This window comes from Struthio camelus, chromosome 20, assembly GCF_040807025.1.
Source record: "Struthio camelus isolate bStrCam1 chromosome 20, bStrCam1.hap1, whole genome shotgun sequence".
In the NCBI taxonomy this organism is placed as follows: Eukaryota; Metazoa; Chordata; class Aves; order Struthioniformes; family Struthionidae; genus Struthio; species Struthio camelus.
This window is the reverse complement of record NC_090961.1, coordinates 9871305-9889567: the sequence shown is the minus strand read 5'-3', so window position 1 is coordinate 9889567 and position 18263 is coordinate 9871305. Positions and strand designations below refer to the sequence as shown.

The 18263-nt window shown below is 43.2% G+C and overlaps 1 protein-coding gene across 1 annotated transcript in view; it reads left to right on the top strand.

Moving 5' to 3' along the window:
- PAPPA (pappalysin 1) overlaps positions 1-18263 on the top strand; it is a 187821-nt gene that overhangs the window by 132705 nt on the left and 36853 nt on the right. The window contains exons 14-15 of the mRNA XM_009668174.2: positions 9423-9591; positions 16719-16902. Of these exons, the coding sequence (XP_009666469.1) occupies positions 9423-9591; positions 16719-16902 (353 nt within the window). The remainder of the gene's footprint in view (positions 1-9422; positions 9592-16718; positions 16903-18263) is intronic.

The window sequence follows — 18263 nt, the reverse complement described above, 5'->3', positions numbered from 1 at the left end:
GAGAGGTTAAAAGGAGACAGGAGGGGCAAGGCAGCTGAACCCTGCTGACCCTTTTGTGTGGCTGGTAAAAACCCGGCAGTGTTCTCATTGATCAGGATGGATGGGACATTTAACCCGCATAGGATACTGTTAGTGAATTATTTCCTCTTCCTTTCTCCTCCCTCTTTTATCCCAAGCTTGGAATTGGGGCCAGTTAACTCTACATGCATTCCCCAGTAAGGCATCATTTTAGCCGCTCACATGTTGTCCTTGATCTAAACTGCTTTGCGCCATTAAACTGCTACAGGGACCTCCCACAGAAGCAGTCGCGCAGAGAAAAAGTGATTCTTGTGCCCCAGCGGGGCTGGATTCTGCAAGGTGCTCAGCCCATTGCGGTGGATGCTCAGCAGTGAGCATTCGTGTCAATTTTATGGCTGGGCAAAGGCTCTCAGTACCTCCAAGGATCCGGCTCACGTTCTGAAAAGCTCTGTGGGACCCCCCAGGATGAAAGGTTTATGGCTACCGTTTTATTCTTGTTGTTATTACAGACACATCAATAGATCACCACCAACCCCTCACAGTCTTTGCTTTACAGCATCCCACAGAGATTGTGACCTTTCACGGCCTCTGGTGCAGCAGCTTCATGGATCCTTTCAGCAAGGCATTGAAAAGAAGTGGGGAGAATTTAGCAAAACTTCTAAAAGAATCACTTTTCTCTGAGAATTCAAAGTTGTGAACAATCGTCAAACCATAGCAGCAGCAAAAGTAAAACAAGTTACTTTTCCTAGCAAACCTCTGTTCAGCCTCCTAAGCAAGCTGTCAGGTTTTTGATAATGTTCTGGCTTGTTTTTAGGACCTGCTTTTATTCCAAGAAGGAGGGAGGGTGGGAAAGGGGAGAGGGGGGAAAAAAAAGTATATCTATAGCTAAATCAATCCAGTCAGTGTGTTCTGACCTAGATTCAAGGAGTCTGATCATTCTGTGCAATAGGTTGTATAAATTCAGAGGCCCAAAGACAGCAAGATCAAGTTTCAGTTGAGAAGTGTAGTTGTGGAAGTTTGGCCAAATCCCAATGCAGAGACAGAAAAAGAGCAAGAAAGACCCACTGGAACGAGATAGTAAGAAGCAACAGGGAGCTTGAGAAGGCTCAGACGCAGGACCGCATTCCTCTATCTCCAGTTTTCAGTAGGAATTGAACCATTTGTTCACTTACGAAATTAGAAGTGCTCTGTGTTTAGAAAGTTATTTCCTTAATAAAAAATGCTTTCCCCTTAGGCAAAGCTTCAGTGAGCCTCTGCAGCACAGCAAACTAACCTTTGAAATCTCTTGGAGAAGAATCACCCATCATTTGCCTCTTTCTTCTCCTTGATTTTTTTTTGTTTTGCTTTGTTCTCATAATGCACTGACCCATCTCAGCCCCTTGGTCTCAAAAACTTCAATCACAGCCTCGCTCCTTCAAAGCAGTAACGTTTTAGGACTTGCAGGTTACAATGTTGGATTGAACATAAAGCTTCCAACGTCAGTCGAGGAACTAGAAACTCTCTGAAATAAAGCACTGATCCAAAGCCAAATGAAATCAGTGGGATTTTTTCCATTGACTGCAGTGCTAGAGTGGAAAATTTCCAATCTGCCTTGTGACAGGATCATTTTGGGTGACCATATATGCTTTCCTCTTCATATATTAGAAACTTCAAGAAGTTCGAGTATCCAATATGTAGAGAAAGATGTGCATTAAGATGAATATCAAAGCAGCTAGGAATAGGTGAACACCAGATCCTTCTGCTGTCACCTGCCATCTTTTTTTGCTTCATTAGTTTACCTAATCTAGAATGAACACAGAGAGAGGGACTTTCTGGAACTCACTCTTAACCAGGGCAGCAGCTGGGTGTGGGTTTTCTGCTGTGAGGGCTGCCCAGAGCTCTCAGTCTGTGTCAGGGCTGGACTGTCCCCAGTCATTTGAAGCTGCCTCCTTCCCCTCTGCCTCCCACGCTCATGGTCTCCCCATCAGACCCTCTTTGAGCACTAGTCTCCTCAATGCTCATCCTTCCCTGCTCCCCTTTCCCTGCTGGTTCCATCTGCGTGATATGTATTTAATCAATTTTTTAAAAGAACTTTCCTTCCTACGTATAAGCATCAACTTCACCGCTTTCATTTTCCTTAGGTAAACATGGATATTTTTGCCTTCTCTTTGGCTTCTCTCTACAAGAGATATTATTTCCTTCTCTTCAAGGAGAATTATTTTGGTTGGAGAGGATTTATAGCCACATACAGGCACTTCTAGGCTAGGGTGCAGATTTTAAATATGTGAGAGAAAAGAAATATATCATCCCTTAAATGTTAACACAGCTTTTATTTTGAGGGTGAATGGATCTCTCCCATGGGTTAGTGACAACTTAATAACTGAAAATAAAACATGTACTCACTCTTCTTTCTTAAAATGTGTATTAGAGTTAAGATTTTAAAAGAGAAAATGGAGCTTAAATGCAAAAGTCCCATTGAACTTTATAGGGACTTGTCCTCAGTCATCTTTAGTTCTTTTGAAAATCCATGCCATCGTTCTGAAGACATTTATAGAGGGTTTAAAAAATATTCTGTACTTTCCAGTTGTATTTTTCCAGTTGTTGTTTTTTCTGCTGCAGCTGACCACAAGCTTCTTTTTATTTTTTTCCACAAAAGTTTACCTCACTGTTGGAGATGTGCTGTAAAAATGACATGCTTTATTTTCACATTGCATCCTTAGAACACATGTAATGGCCCAGTTAGTTCTTCTCGTGCACTAGTTTCACATCTATGTAGCTCAAGTTATTACAGTTTTAGTATTTCCTGTTCAGCCTTTTGGACAGGAGAGTGAAACTGGGTGCGCAGAAGCAGTGGTTTATGTTCCCACGCTTGGTTACTTGAGTGCCATGAAAACATAGCTCACTGGTGTTACCTTTAACAGTGATTCCTCAGAAATTAGGGTTTTATCCTTTTCACCATGTAGGAAACATCATCTCGGGGGTCTCCCATCCCCGGCAAGGTAGCTGTTGTGAAGCACTGCTTTTCCTCAGTGGCAGTTCCCTGCCTCATTCATGAGACCTGCCCCCTCCTGCATTCCTCCTGTTGTCATTTATTCCTCTCCTGGAAACTGCACTCAGGAGGCATTAAAACCTAGGTAGACATCCCACTTCGGCTGCCAGATTTCTGCATTTCGTGACAGTTTCCAGCTTTATATTTCTCCATTAACTCTTTCTTTGCAATGTAGATGAGCCTCGCCTCCCTAGGCATGGGGTCTTGCTACCTGCAGCTCTCCAACAGACGTATCCCACCTTGTCTTGTTAGGCAGCTGGCATGGCTCTTTGTGCTTTCTAGTTAGTGTAGTGAAAATATTTTGCTTTTCCTGGTTTATTGAATCTTGATTTGTTGATGTGAACACCCTGTTATAGCTGCAAAATGGCTTCTGCAGGGCAGATTTTGTTTTTACTTTTCTATGTAGCAATGCAAGTGTGTACATCTGTGTGTTTCACAGCTGTTGCAGACCAACACTGTAGGCAAGAAAACTCAATATGGCCAATGTGTCTCAGTTTCCCGAGCTCAGCTCCCAAGTTCTGAGTAGGAAACCTATGCTACGTCCAAGCACAGTTTGAAAGCCATGCTCCCTCAGGTCCTTCTACAGAAATGCACCACCTGACATACCTGAGCCAGCATAAACCAATCTTCAACAGCACGTCTGGCCTCCACAGAGTACCTTCCTCTGAGATTGCTCCGTTTGGCGGCCCAGCACAAACCTCAGAGAAAAGTAGCTCGCTCCATCCTCTTTTCATTGTCTTAGCTCTCTCCTGCTGTCAGCTTCTTGAAAACAAATAATGAAGATAAATCTTTAGCAGTGTAACAAGTGCAACCACCCTTTATAATTCCCTGGTCTTCTCATCTCTTTTTTTGCTATTTAATACAGCTTTTTCTTAACTGATTCAGCCATCGCTCCCCTGCCCGTTTCCCCTGCCCTGCATTCTGTCATTAAGCACAACCTCTGTCAGCTTGCTTCTGGTGAAATTAATGAATTTCTCACAGAACTGTTAATCATAGAAGCTTTGGTCTGTGACACGTGTTATAATTCAATGGTTTTTAACCTTCGCCCCATTTTGGTAATTGGCAAACGGCATCATTTGGCTTTTATTAAAGTGAAACGTGATGTGTTTTCTTTGTTTGCCTCAACATGTTCTCGCAAGGAGACCCGCCAGGCTGTTAGCATTGAGGCACACAGGTATTGCTTAGACCTGGAAGGGCGTAAGCGGGCTTTGAGAGCTTTATCAGTTCAATCTGGACCCCACTGGACAGGATATCTCGCAGGGTAGTGGGTGCAGCGGGTAGCAAAACTCTCCCAGGGCTGAGGGCAGGGCAGTCCCCCATCGGGAGCTGTTACCTTTCCAGTGGTGGGGCTGGGGCAGAGGATGTGTCTTAGCCTGGCTTCTCCTTCCCCATGGCTTTCCTGGGGCTGTATCAGGTGTTTTCGGTATATCTTCAGTGGCCATCTGCATTTCTGCCCCATCAGTTTGAATTAGGGTTTCGCTGCGATCACTATCGGAGACAGGCCTAGCAGTACTGAAGTGAAATCACTGAAGGGAGTATAGATGAGGGCTACTCTTTTAATCACTGCCGTGGGCAAGGTTTGAAGGCAAACACTTACAAAGAAAAGACTCAGTCCCTCTTCCTGTGGCCCGGTTGGTACAGGTTCACCTATCCCCATTGAGTCTGAAGGATTCAGGTAGATGTTTTTTGAGTTTTCAGGTCAGTACAAAGAAAGCACTGTGTTTTAGCTGAAAATCAAAGATGATAAAGTCATTGATAACTTCGCGGTTCATACCTCTCTTAATTTCTGAAGCTACAATATGGAATGTAACTTGTAGCCTTTGCTTTTCAAAATGGTGCATATATGCACTTGGATTAAAGAGAGATAATCTGCTTTTGCTTTTTTAAAAATCTCTGCAGGCAAAGCAGAAGCCAAATCCACCATAAGGATAAATTTATTAGAAAGAGTGACAGAAAGTTACAGGTATGTGACTTATACGCATGGTGGCATAGAATCAAAATTAAGCATACTTCAGATCTACAGTCCAGGCTGGCCTAAACTGTGGAAAAGGAAGTGTTTCCCATGTAAAATAGATAATAGTTGGACTTGTCTCATATACAAGTGTATATGCTATGTTTTTATTCTCACCTATACATATATACATGGCAAAGCTAGTGCTAAGAAAAAAAAAAAATTAGGGCACTGTGTTAAGATGAGTTCTTGGAAAAGTGCTTGACCCCAGGGTTAGGAAAAAACATTTGGCTGCTATAAGCTTTTCGAAGGAGGAAGTGCTGGTTTGTTTTTATGTGAGGAAGGAAGAGTTCCACTTAATTGTCATAATTTTCTATAAACATGTTAAAATACAAATGTTTCTGGGAATGTGTCTCCAAGACCCCAATTTAGCAAAGCCCTTAGCTATGTGCTTACATCCCTCTGTAGTCAAATCTGTCAATGGGACTTAACCATGCTTTTGAAGTTAAGCACACGTTTAAGTGCCTTACTGAATTGGGGCCAATGTTGGCACAGAGAAGTAAAGATTTAGAGGCTAATGACTGAGCTCATTTAGATTAGGGATGGGCAAAATGGATTTAAATAAAGTAAGAACTGGCTTAGAACTTTAGCCTACATGTGAAATTTAACTCAGCGCAGGGCTTTTTAGATCATCAGAATAGTCTGCCTTAATCTATATTTTTAACATGTTGCAGGCATTGGAACATGTGCAACAAATTCACTGCCTCTTGCACTCAGTTTGGTGTGCTCTAGGAAATCATGCTTCTCCCGTGCAAGTAATTAGAATAGGAACAGGTGGATCCTGAGGCAGATCTAGTAAAACAAACAGTATCAGGGAATATCTCAGGCACCCATAGTTGATCATTATATATATTAGTAAGTCATTAGAGTGGTCTCTGGATGCCTCACATAGGTTTAATCCAGACTAGCTAGTGCTCTTGCAAGCAATTCCCAGGTGCGGCTTAGGAGTTAAGATAGACCAGGGATGACTGGAAATAGGCATATTCCCCAAGGAATGCGTAGTTTCTGGAACATATGATGATTAACCACTGTTAAATGGCAGTACCCATGCAAGAGCTTCTGTAACCCACAATTCTGTAATATGGATGTGATGGGTTCTTTGTCTAAATTTTCTGCTTGGAGTGTTCATTTCTCCTTTTTAATTCTGCATTTGCAGAACTCAATTCAGGATCATGACTTCAAAATTCATTGGGATTTATGGCTGACAGTAGCTGATACCAAATTGGAACCAGTAGCTAGAGAACCAGAAATATTTAAATTGGAAACATTTGGTGGCAGTGGTTGTTTTTTCACAAAAAGTGAATGGTTGTATTGTTTGTCACTGAAGTCATTCATATAGAGTTACAGACAGAGAGAGCTGCCCAGATGATCTGCTAACCAAGGCATAATCTGGAGCCTGGAGGGGGTGGCTAAAAATGCTCCCTGGCCACTTACTAAGACCACAAGGGGACTTGTAAACAGAAAGAGGAACATCACAATAAGTGTTTCTTAATGCCTTTGTCTGTGGCGTTTTATTTCTGTAGGACTTTTAAGCTCAGGCTTTCTCATATGGTGTCCTGATCTGAACTCAAGAAGCCAAATCCTTTTTCTCCTTTACATTGATAGAAATGAAGGGTAACACCACTTACTGCAGTGACGTTGCTGCAGATTTCCATTTGTGCAAATTACAAAGGTTTTCTTAGGTTCATCCTTCCCTCTGAAGCCATTCAAGGCTAGATTCAGCGCTACATTGATGTGTTGCACATTGGTTCATGTCAGATATTAAATGAAATAGATCTGCTATTAGCTTATTTTTCTAGCTTTTGTGCAAAAAGGATTTAAGATTTTGCATGAGTTTTGCAATGGGCAGTCAAGGTTCACGATATGTACTTCTGAGAATGGCTTGGCAACAGTGTTAACGTTTTTTCCTCAGTGAGTCAACTTGTCACTGAAACCATGGCACAGAAGGAACTCACATCGAAGCCTCACCATCTGAAAAATAGAGGGGAGCAAAATAACAGTTAGCCTTCGTGTGTAGGTATACCTGGGATATGTAGTGAGGATTTGATAAGGTATCATATTCATCATTCATACTCTCTTGAGGTCCAGGTTCAGACGTTTTTGCTAATGTTAGCTGGCAATTTACTCCACTAGCCGTGTCATGAAATCAGTAGTAAGGAACTGCTCCACTCATAGAAGAATTGCAGTATATGAGGCCACCCACATGACAGCACAAAATAAAGGCTGTGGTTCACACTCCTGGGTGATTCATGTTGGGCATTTGCAAGACTATTGCACATAGCCGTTCTCGTCATCTAATTTCTGTGCAAGAGAAGACCAACTGGGCACTGGGATGGACTGTCTACTTGATCTTCAGCCATCTCATCCATAGTCTTACTGACTGATCAAAATCAGTGGCAATTTAAATTTGCGTGTCAGACTGTGAGCTACAATGACTGGAAAACTGACATTAAACCCTTGGTATGGGGCCAGCAGCCTCCCACAGTACAGCATGGTGACTCCTTCCTGTTGTGGCAGCTAGTCCAACAAGGAACATGAGTCGTAGCATCACAGGGAAGGGAGAGGACTCAGGAAGCCGTCCAGCCTATTCCTCCATACCAAAGGTAGGATAACCCTGTGTAGTTCATCCCTGGCAAAGGATTATCTGTTCTGCAGGAGTGACGAGCATCACTTTTCAGTTGCACTGCTGATGGACAAGGTGCTGCTTGTTGAGTATGACGGTATCACCGGTTGGCCAACATACATAGAGGTGGAATTCTGCCTTCTCAACCCCATCAGCAGCAACACTTTATGCAAGAAAAACAAATGAGATCTGTCTGAATGTGGAAGTTGTTTATGGCCCATGACACTCTAGGAAAGGGCTGCCAATAAAAAAGTAACCTTAAATTCCAGGCAGTGGGCACTTCCCATACAGCACTAGTTTGGGACAGAGAAATGAGTGAGTTGTGGAGGTACATAATGCTGTAGTTTAATCTGATCTGTAGCTCAGCAGAAACATGTGCTGATGTGCTTCTCCATCAGTAACATGGGGATAACAATACTGGCACAGGTGTCTCACAGGCTTGTCATGAAAATTAATTAGGTAATGTCTGCACAGTGCTTTGAACGCAACAAAACACCATGTATATGCTAAGTCCTGTGCTTAGTAAGGTGGATGGATTTTCAATGGCTGTTAACCCTTTTTTTAGGAGATGGGAACATCTCGCTTGTAACCCACTTCAAAATATGTATATTGTTTCATTGCTTTCCCTTCTTTCTATAAATTTCAGTGTTTCAGGCTCTTCCCTACCCCCATAGATGGTGAAGTAAGGCAGTGTCTTCCCTCCTCAGAATTAATTTAACTATATTTAACTTCAGTTTAACTTTCAGCAGAGGTACATCACTTTGTAGGGAACTTTGACTCCAGAAATGCTTTCCCTAATCGAGCAAAACCTCTTTGCATGCGCTTTAAGCCTCTCAGCATTTTCATTCCCCTTTAGCTGAGGGAACTGTTCCCATACTTACATTTGAGCAAGTGCTGCAATGCTTTGTTTGACTCAGGCCATCAGAGAGTGAAAAATTCTGTGTCACCCAGACATCTCTGTGTATATAAAAATAAAAATAAAAATAAAAAAATCTCTTTTTATAAGTTATGTTAAATGTTAGAATAATTCACTATAGGGAGAGCAGCTAGTTTCCGTATGGGGAAAGATTTTATGCATGGCAGGACAGCAGCTGGAGAGATCTGAAAAGACAGCACACTGCTGAGTTGGGTCTACTTGATAAGAGCTTATCAACGCATCTACACAACTATTGTTTGGTGATCCTTGTGAAGTGGAATAAAATGAATGGGTTGATTTCAATCCGATTTCTCAAAGGTAAGACTGTACATCGCAGAAGCCTCTCCTCACACATGCATACATGCACACTTATCACTAGTAATATCAGGCATTCCTAAATACAGCAGAGATTTAAAATTGGATGGGGCATAAAGACTGGTCTTGGAGGGAGAGGGCTCTCATGGGACAAGCTGTACGCATGTTCATACAGGAGTCAGAAGGCCACGGTGCTGTTGCTCATGTTGTTTCTCCTCTGTGATTATTGCAGAATAGAAAGTAATTCTGCAAAATTGGCAGGCTTTTCCTTTTTGCCATAAAAGCTGCAATTTGCTTTCATTGTCATCACCGTTAGCACTGTCCCCATTCTTCAGGAGACGTATCTACAGGGTGTGCTCTTTGGTAAGGAGCACTTTGCCACGTGGGATTCAGTATGCAGTCCATTTACCTGCGCTCTGATGAGTGATGAGTTCATCAGTCAGACAAGCACACTTTTGTGGAGCGAATTAAGTGGACTGAATGCAAATGCTCTTTCTTGTTTCCCAACTAGCTGTGTCCACTACTCTTGCGAAGCCACAGACTGCCAAAAGCTGGAGATTGAGAATGCGCTGCTGAACTGCACCAGTGGCGGGTGGTACAATGGCGCCCAGTGCAATGTGAGCTGCAAGACGGGCTACGTTTTGCAAGTCCAGCGAGATGACGATCCCAGCAAGAGCCAGGTTTGTTCCACTGTTTTTATGTGACCCACAAAACAAGGATGAGCAAACAGCAAACAACCCACCCTCAAATCCAAAATCTGAGCTTAGCCTTGTGACAAGACCGCATCCAAATATTTCTTCTCATCAGAACAGGAGTCATCTCAGTTTTTAGGAAGAGCTACTAGTGATGAGCAAATCTCAAGTGTTTTCAAAATTTAGAAATTTTCAACCCAAAAGATTCAAATGTGTATTTAGGTCTTCTCTGACCTCACTGGTCCTATTCAACCAAACTGTTTTCTTGGGTTAGTTTTCTGAGGATAGGGTGGGAGTGTTGTTTGTTTATTTTTACACAATCAGTTTCTGGGCAAAATTTCTCGTATTTACTCCTTGGGTTAGGGCTAACAATGTCTTAACTCCTTTGCAGCATTTCAGTCCATCTGCTTCCAACCACACTGTGACATTGCAGAAACGTGTGACATCAAGGGGGGGGGAAAAAGCATCTAAACCTTTTCAGATGCAAACAAAGCACCAGAAACCCACCCTAGTGGGTCAGGGAGTGCTAACAAAGCACCAGAAACCCACCCTAGTGAGTCAGGGAGTGCGAACTGACTTTCGCTAAACTGTGCAATAACAGTGCAGTCACAGAAATGTAGCATGTCCTGATGCAGGGGCAGGGGCGGGGGGGGGGGGGTGTTGCGGAGGACTGCAAATTTCTTTAAATGTTCAGCGACTGCTTCTTCTTGGTCCCTGGGGCCAAGGGTGTGCGTAGCTGGGACCGGTGCGTGCAGGATGCGTGGGCCCCCTGTAGCTACCTGAGTGGACCAGCTCTAGTTTGCACTCACTTCTCAAATGCTGCTGGCTCCTGTAAGTGCAACGCGACTGCAGTAACCCACATGTGCACCTTTTAGTGTGTTGTAGGGGCAGCACGCACATCTGGGGACGGGGTGGGGGCCGGAGGCAGGCAGCCGCTCTCCACAGCCTGTCTGCATTTGTGAAATACTGTGTTCTTCATAAGCTCACAGAGGGGGGAGACAGAGTGGAGGGGAATGAGTCAGCCCTTTCAACTCAATTACAAAACAAATACAGGACCCCGCGAGCTGGGCCTCTTCCATCCTAATTGGCATCAGCACCAGAACCCTAGCTCCAGCTGAGCATTTTTACAGAACAGAAAACAAGTTCTCAAACAAGCCTGAATGACTGAACCAGGAAATAGTTGGAAGTGATCTGTACATTGAATGCACAGGAATCCAAAACCAAATAAAACAGCCTAAGCGTGTTTCACCAGCGCTGTGTTGTTTAAAAGCAACAAGTACCTTTTGGGGAGGCTCGGCCGGTTGTCACGGTATGGTTTTGTTCTGAGAACCTTGGTTTGAGAGCCTTGATCAGATTCATGTGACAAGAGTGGAGGATTTTAACACCCCTAGCTAACGTGATTCACTGCCTATTACAACACGCTTTCTCTCACCCTGATCTACTCTTGCACTGTATCATCTTTTTCCACCGATAAAAAAACCTGAAGCTTATGGCTTTGTTTTGCTCTGTGCTGGACAAATCATTGAAGGAGTGAAGCATGTACTTAACAATATTCCTGTTCAGTGGAGCATTTTAAACACGTGCTTTAAAGTTCATGCGTGTGCTTAGGAGCGCTGCTGAATAGGAATGGACAGTTTCTTTCACTATCGTCTCGTTTTATTTCTTTGTGTCAGGTGCTTCAAGCCAGAACTTGTGTAACTTGCATGCAAGAAATGAATTAGCTGAGAAACGCTGGAATCCATGGTTTGGATTCCTTGTATTGTGTCGTGCTGAATTGCATTGTGTTCATTCCACAATTGCCTCCCAGCTTCAGTTCTTTTTCTGCTCACAAGCATTTGGCGATGAGATAGGACATGTGGATTGTTATCTATATGCAGAGGAACTTTATGCTGTGATTGAGGAACTTTGCACAAAGCTGTTGATTGTTTCACTGTTGTTATTTAGTTGAATATTTTGCTTGACTGACTGATTTTAGGGACTTGAGCCATTTTTTTCTCACTTAACTGACAGTGTGGGGGCCTGTGCAAGGAGAAGGAAGGAAAGTAGCTTTGCACTTGCTGATGCTTCACACTCTTGGGTAGGAAGGAGACTGAGGTGAGGTGCAATGTCTCAAAGACCAGACTGAACATCAGTGGCCCATGACCACTGCAGGCTGATGAAGATGATTGACAGTCCCATGAACACACCCTGGTTTAGCATCTGAACCAAATTTTCTTTAGTATTTCAGTGAAAGGCTTTAAAAAAAGAGTGAACGGAGATTTAAAGGGAAAATTTTCAAAAGCAGCTCAGAGATGTGGGAGCATAAGTCATATTTCAAATCAATCTTTTACATCTAAGGGAGTTTTGAAAATCATCCTAAGTGTTCCTGGACTTCCTGGCCTCTGTGTCACCTTGAAGCCACCATGTTTAATCATTCTTAGGGGAAAAACATCCTTCATTTCTGCTCTCTGAGAAGCTCCTGTTCCCAAATTTCGTTAAACTCCATAAAATCAAATATATCAAATCCAAAAGTAGAAGCCGTTTGCTGTAAAACAAAACAAAACAAGAAACAATAAAAACCCCAAGCTATCACACTATCTTGGGATTCTCACATATTCTCATTTAGGAGCTTCAGCAGCAAAAAAAAGTTTTGCATAATGATGGGAGCAAAATTCTTCATTTATCTTTTTCAGAAAGAAGATCTTGGGATGTTTCATTTTGCCCCAGCTTCCTCACTCCCCCCTGACAATGCCATCACTCTTTTTTCTTTTCTCCTTCCTTTTTCCCCTTTGTCTTTCACTTCTTTCCTTCCCCCTTGTCCTTCACTGAAAGCCCCACTCATTCAGTTGCTTGTCATCTCTCCTTGAAGCTACCACCACTGCTGCTCTGGTCAAGAGGTGTTATTTAAAACCCAGCAGCTCCCTAATGTTGTGCAAAGGCATCATCAATCATGCCAGGAAAAGAAAGCACGGCTCATGTGGGTTCAATTAGAGGCACAGTAGTGGGCAGAAGTGGAAGAATACTTAGAGGGGAGGGCACAGCTGTTCGTTTTTAAGGAGAGGAAACTTCACACGTGAAGCGTCGCTTGAAGAAGGAGCCGGCTGGGATCTTGGGCAGCAGGAAGGAGACATGAATTCTCATAAGCTGTTAAAAATGCCAAGAAACAAATCTTTCTGACACCAGATTTGTTTTCGTTTGCATCGTCTTCACTGTACCGGACACTGTATCTTTGGAGACCCTTTTATTTTCTTGTCTCCTTCTTGCTCTCCCTCGCTCCTTGCATAAGCCTCTTTTGGAAGGCAGGACATGAAGGGAAGCAGTTGCTGTGATGCCAGTCAAAGCAGCACAAAGTGCCCAAAGTGACAGCTAATAAACCCAATGAGAAAGCCAAGGGTTTCACATAGACTGCCCTGAGCTGGATGACCTTGTCAGATCAGACAAGTGAAACAGGCATGTGCCTGCTCAGACCTCGGGTGGGAGATTTACAAGGGCAGGCACAGATGCTGCCACAAAGACGCGATGCAGGATACGAAGGCGGTGCTGCTCAGTCTGAGTCGCTGGGAAGCACCCCTGAACTCTGGCTTGGTGCTGGGGAGAGCTGAGCTCCTGGTTCAGCAGCTTTCAGCTGGGATCCTGCCACCAGGCATTGCAAAGATCCTACCTTTGGGGAGGATTTTGCAAGAGGGAGAAACTGTGAGCTGGTGGGTGCCATCTACAGTAACTTCCATGATAAAACTATCCTCTGCATTTCCAACTGAATGCACGAATCTTTGCCTCCATTGCAGTGAAGCTATTTCTTTTACGTTCTGCTACAGTAATGCATGTGCTTGTATTTGTTGAAGTGATGATACTGAATGATAGATATGCTCTAAAATGTATCAGTTTTTACTTTGACCTTGAAAACCTCAGCTTCTATTGCATTAGGTGTGGAACAAATTACTGGAACGAGCTGAGAAGCTAGGGTCTTACCCACTTGGGCACCTCTTCTCTGTATGGCTTCTCTGGCTTTCCAATGTGCTCAAAAGAGGAAAAGCTGTAAGTATCTGGAAGAAGGTGACTCTTCCAGATTTGGTTAGTGTTTTTATTGGGAAAGCAGCATAGGGGAGAACACAGAGTCAAAAACATGGAGAGACTAAATTTTGCACATCAAGGTCTAGAACAGAGGCAGAAATAAAGAGCAGAGGAAGTACACTGCTAACTAGCAAGAGTTTCCAAGGAGAGGATGGGCCCAGGCATATTATGTTTTCAACAGGCTGTAGGGTCTCACAGCTTTCTGCTAATGAAGATTGCAGCTGAAATACACTTACAAGCATTAACCTGGGCTAACTAGATCACACCAAGACCCACAACTGAATTGTTTGACTTAAATCACCTACCACTGATATGACTTCCCTGTGCTCAGTGTGAATCCAGCATCTGGAAGAACACAGTGAAAGACTCATGCCTTTTTCTTAACATTTGAATAGCACCTGCCATCATCAGCTTGGTTTTGTGTTTTAACCCCCTGCTGTTCAAGGTGCCCAGCAGCCAAGGTGCTTAGGTATTAGTTCACGATAGCATTTGTTAGCGGAAAAGGCTTTTGTGTATACTGGAGCAGCCCAGCCTGGAGTGCAGAACTGCAGTGCTGTATTCTGAGCAGGATTACAGATTTCTCTGGTCTCAGACTAAGATCCTGACTTTCAGAAGACCATCTCCATCTCTGCTAGAAATCTGTAGGACACATAGGCATGCAGTGCATTTGAACTGAGCCCTCACCTCCATCACTAATTCATCACTAAAAGTGATGGACCTCCTCTACAGCAGTGGATCGGAAATGCATAATTTCCACTTTTCTTTTTAAAACTGGATCTGAAGAGTACAGTAGGTGTCATATCTGGCATTTGCGGTAATGCTGCTGTGTGTTTGAATTATGAAGGCATGGAATTATGCTACCATCCCTTGTTCGATGGCCATGAGAATCATACAGCAACTTCCTGTGGAAGCCTAGGCATCTTCAAGCCATCATCTATCTACAGAATAAATATATTTTTTAATGTTGCAGACTATCTGATAAGCAATAAAGTCAGATTTAACAGACACTGGGGAGCAAAATGATTGAAAATGAAGACCCAGAGTGTCACTTCACCTGAGCACTCCACGAATCCCAGGATGTTCTATTCTAAATCTGTAGAAGAGACTTTTTTTTCCGTCAGGACTGCTCCCTGTTTAAATAAACTCCATGGTCTAGAAAAGGGGTTTTGTGCCCGCTTGGGAAGTGTCCAGTTTCTTAGCCCTGGGACTGCTTTTTCCATTCTAAATGCAGCCATATATCAAAGGGAGACAGGTCTGAACTTCTGTTGAAACCATTAGGGTGTTTTTGCAAAAGGGAATCCAGGTCCCTTTGATGTGTGCTAGAAAAATCCCCCTTCCTTTTATAAACCCAGATCAATGATTGGTGGTGCAAATCTCCTGTGAGCGTAGCAACCCTGAATAAAATATTCCCTGGAGGCATAAGAGTACTGCTGAACAGTTTGGTCAGATTCTTTGCTGGTATCTTCCCCTTCCACAATATCTTGTGTTTGGGCTGCTCATATTTCTTTTTTTGCTGTCCCTTTCTTTATTGTGGTGTGGGGGAGAAGAGTCCTGCTTTCAGTTTCTTCACCTCTAATTTTTAATCCTCCTCCCCTTTTGATTAAAAAGTAGTTATATTGTTTATTCTGTTCTCTTTGCCAGCTATCTGTTTCGTCCTTTGATCACCTGGTAAATCCTTAATTTTAGCCTTGGAAGGGTGGCTCCTTTACCTCCTTTTTTTTTTTTTTCCTCCCTTTCTTTTCATAGGATTCCAGTCTGCTGCATTGTTTGAGTTATTCTTCAGATCCGTGGAAGCATAGCTGCTGTTTAGCTATGAGTGGCATTAGGGAAGTCAGAGCACAGGCACTGACTGCATATCCAACCTCAGCAGTTCATGACTTTCTGGACCAGGTGCCAGAGGAAAGCATGGGCATGATGCTCTTGGGTCTGTCCATTGCAAACTCCTCCAGGCAAAAGCCTGTCTCTCAGGCATGCACATCCCTAGTGCCAGGGCAGCAGGCCCCGATTTGATTTGGAGCTTTGGGGCACTTTGATAATAGAAGCGGTAACAGCACCTGTCAATACTTGAACACAGTGTTGGTGTGACCCAGGCCACCTCCCTTGGTACCTCAGTCCCATGGTGACAGATACCTTTTGGGAGAGGTTCCGACAGGAGTCCCCAACAGGTTCTTGCCAGGTTTGCTTTTAGTTAGACCCCAACAGTGCACGAGAGATACATGGGCAATTACCTCCGAGTGACTTTGTCACTCCACAGCTGATAGGGGATCAGGGATAACTGTCAGCTCCAAACAGCTCAGACTTTCACGTTCCTGTCTGATAACAAGGCAGAGCAGCAGGTTCCACAGCTTGTTTCAGAAGATGATGCAGATAAGAGTCTAGATTGTTTACTGTGCTGCACATTATGCAGCCCTTTACATTGGAGCAGGTGTTAAACCACCATCCATTTTGACGGTATTGTTTTCAACCATGCAGTTGTGAATGTGGGAACCCAGGTAGGGAAATGGTAACCCAGTTCAAGAATTTCTGCTTTGCTTTAGTTAGTATCTGCAACATGAGCAACTTAAACCTGCCAGAGCACCTTAAAGACTAAGCAGCAACCAGACATACAGCCTCCTCTGGGGTGAGACAGGGCACTTCTCCATAGCTTGTGGAGCTGCATGAGGAATGGAGTGGAAGGAACAAATCTCACCAAGTAAAAGCTGAAGAATGAAGCGATGTTGGTAAAACAGGAATAACTCCATTTAAATTCCTCCAATAATTACTGTCAGACATCCTAATATTGAAAAAAATAGAACAGGTTACTTCTGTTCTCAGCAACTTGTTGCTTCTTTATAGGCAAAGATTTGGTTCAAACTGCAAAGGAAAAAGATGCATATTGATCGTCTGATGCTATTTCTTACGGTACCTAGCTGTTTTCAGTAGCCGCTGTCCAAATGATGATGGTGGTGAACCAGCCTAGCTTTGCCTAACTTGTGGATCTTGAAAATAATGGATGTTATTAAGCTTAAAATGGTTTTGAGCTCTCCCTTTCTGGCTGTCGTATCTTAGTCATGTGTCTTTTTCAGATGGAGTCCAGCATCACCATGACTTGCACAGATGGGAAGTGGAACAAGCAGGTGACCTGTGAGCCCGTGGACTGCGGTGTCCCAGACCAATACCATGTCTATCCAGCCACATTCAACTGCAGCGAAGGGACCACCTTTGGCAAGAAATGCTCCTTCACTTGCCGACCTCCTGCTCTTCTGAAAGGTATTGGAGAGTGTCTCTGCAGTGAGTTGGGGATAGCTGCACAGCTAATACAAACTTCTCCTAGTAATATAGGTTATTATTCCTGTTGTTTTAGAATTACTCGTTATATCTTAAGTATGAAGAATTATAAGAGTTTGTGGGAAGGTCTATTTATGTTAGAAGTTAAATTTTCTTTCCTCTGTCTATTACCTTCCTTTGACCTTTTCTTGATCGCGGCTGGCCAGATGGTAATGGCAGTAAATATTGCTTCCATACAACCAAAACATGGAAAAGTCATGGGGATAAATCAAATTGAACTCTTTCATCTTATTTCCCATGCCTTCTTTATTTTCTGTGTCTGGCTCCCTTGTATGCCTCCTCCATGTTTTCTGAAAGGCAGAAGATAGAAAAGTCCTGTTTCCCAGTGGCACAGTTCTCTTTCACTGTTTTTCCTAGTCTTCCCATTACCTCTCTCTTTTTCCATACTCATCTTACTCCATATCTGACCTTTCTCTTCTCCTTTCCTTGTTTGGGAGCCGCTAAAATTTTCCTAAAAATAACACACTGTCCTTCCTTCTTTCCTCTTCCCTTTTTCCTTCACTGCTGTTTTTCTGATAGCATCCCATTCATGTTCTCAGCACTATCCACTCTTCTCCTCATTGGCACATTACCATTTTTGATCTTCCAGAAGAGTCATGTGAAGTAGTCTTCATTTCAATGGGAGGATATGTTGATTTCTTCATATATAACCAAATCATTCCGTTCTTTTAACTCAACCAGCCAACCACAGTGAAAGGTAAAACTACTCAAAATGGAGATTTTCATGAAAGGACTCTTCTCCTTTGTTATGAAGAGGTTCATCTTCAGTAAGGAGGTGGTTTCGCATTGAAAATGCCTGGCATTTTCTTGAGGGGAAAAATATTTTTAAAAACTGAAAATAATCCATGTTCAACAACTTGGAGGAATGTAAAATTGTCCTGAGTGGTAGACTGGGGCTTTTCATGCAATGCGTCAGAGGGTAAAACAAGTCGTGAGTGACAAGAACTTGAGCTAATGACTCCAGTGGGGGCAGCTTGAGGGACGATGACCAAATCCCTAGGTCACGGTTTGTGCAGCTGTAGCATGCAGCATCACTCCACTTTTGTCCGGAAACTGTCTGAGCTGTGAAGTAAAGGAACCATTTGGTGTACAGCCATCGGTGATGACTAATACATATTGCCACTAAGCTTCTGGAGAATGATGTTTGAATGACTCATGCCTAATTCAATCACTGACGTCATGACAGCCACTGTTGGTAATGTCACAGCTTATCACTTTGCAGTGGCAAGTATGATATCACCATGGCTGGTCTGCAGAGCTGCTGCATGAGTCAGAGCAAAAGA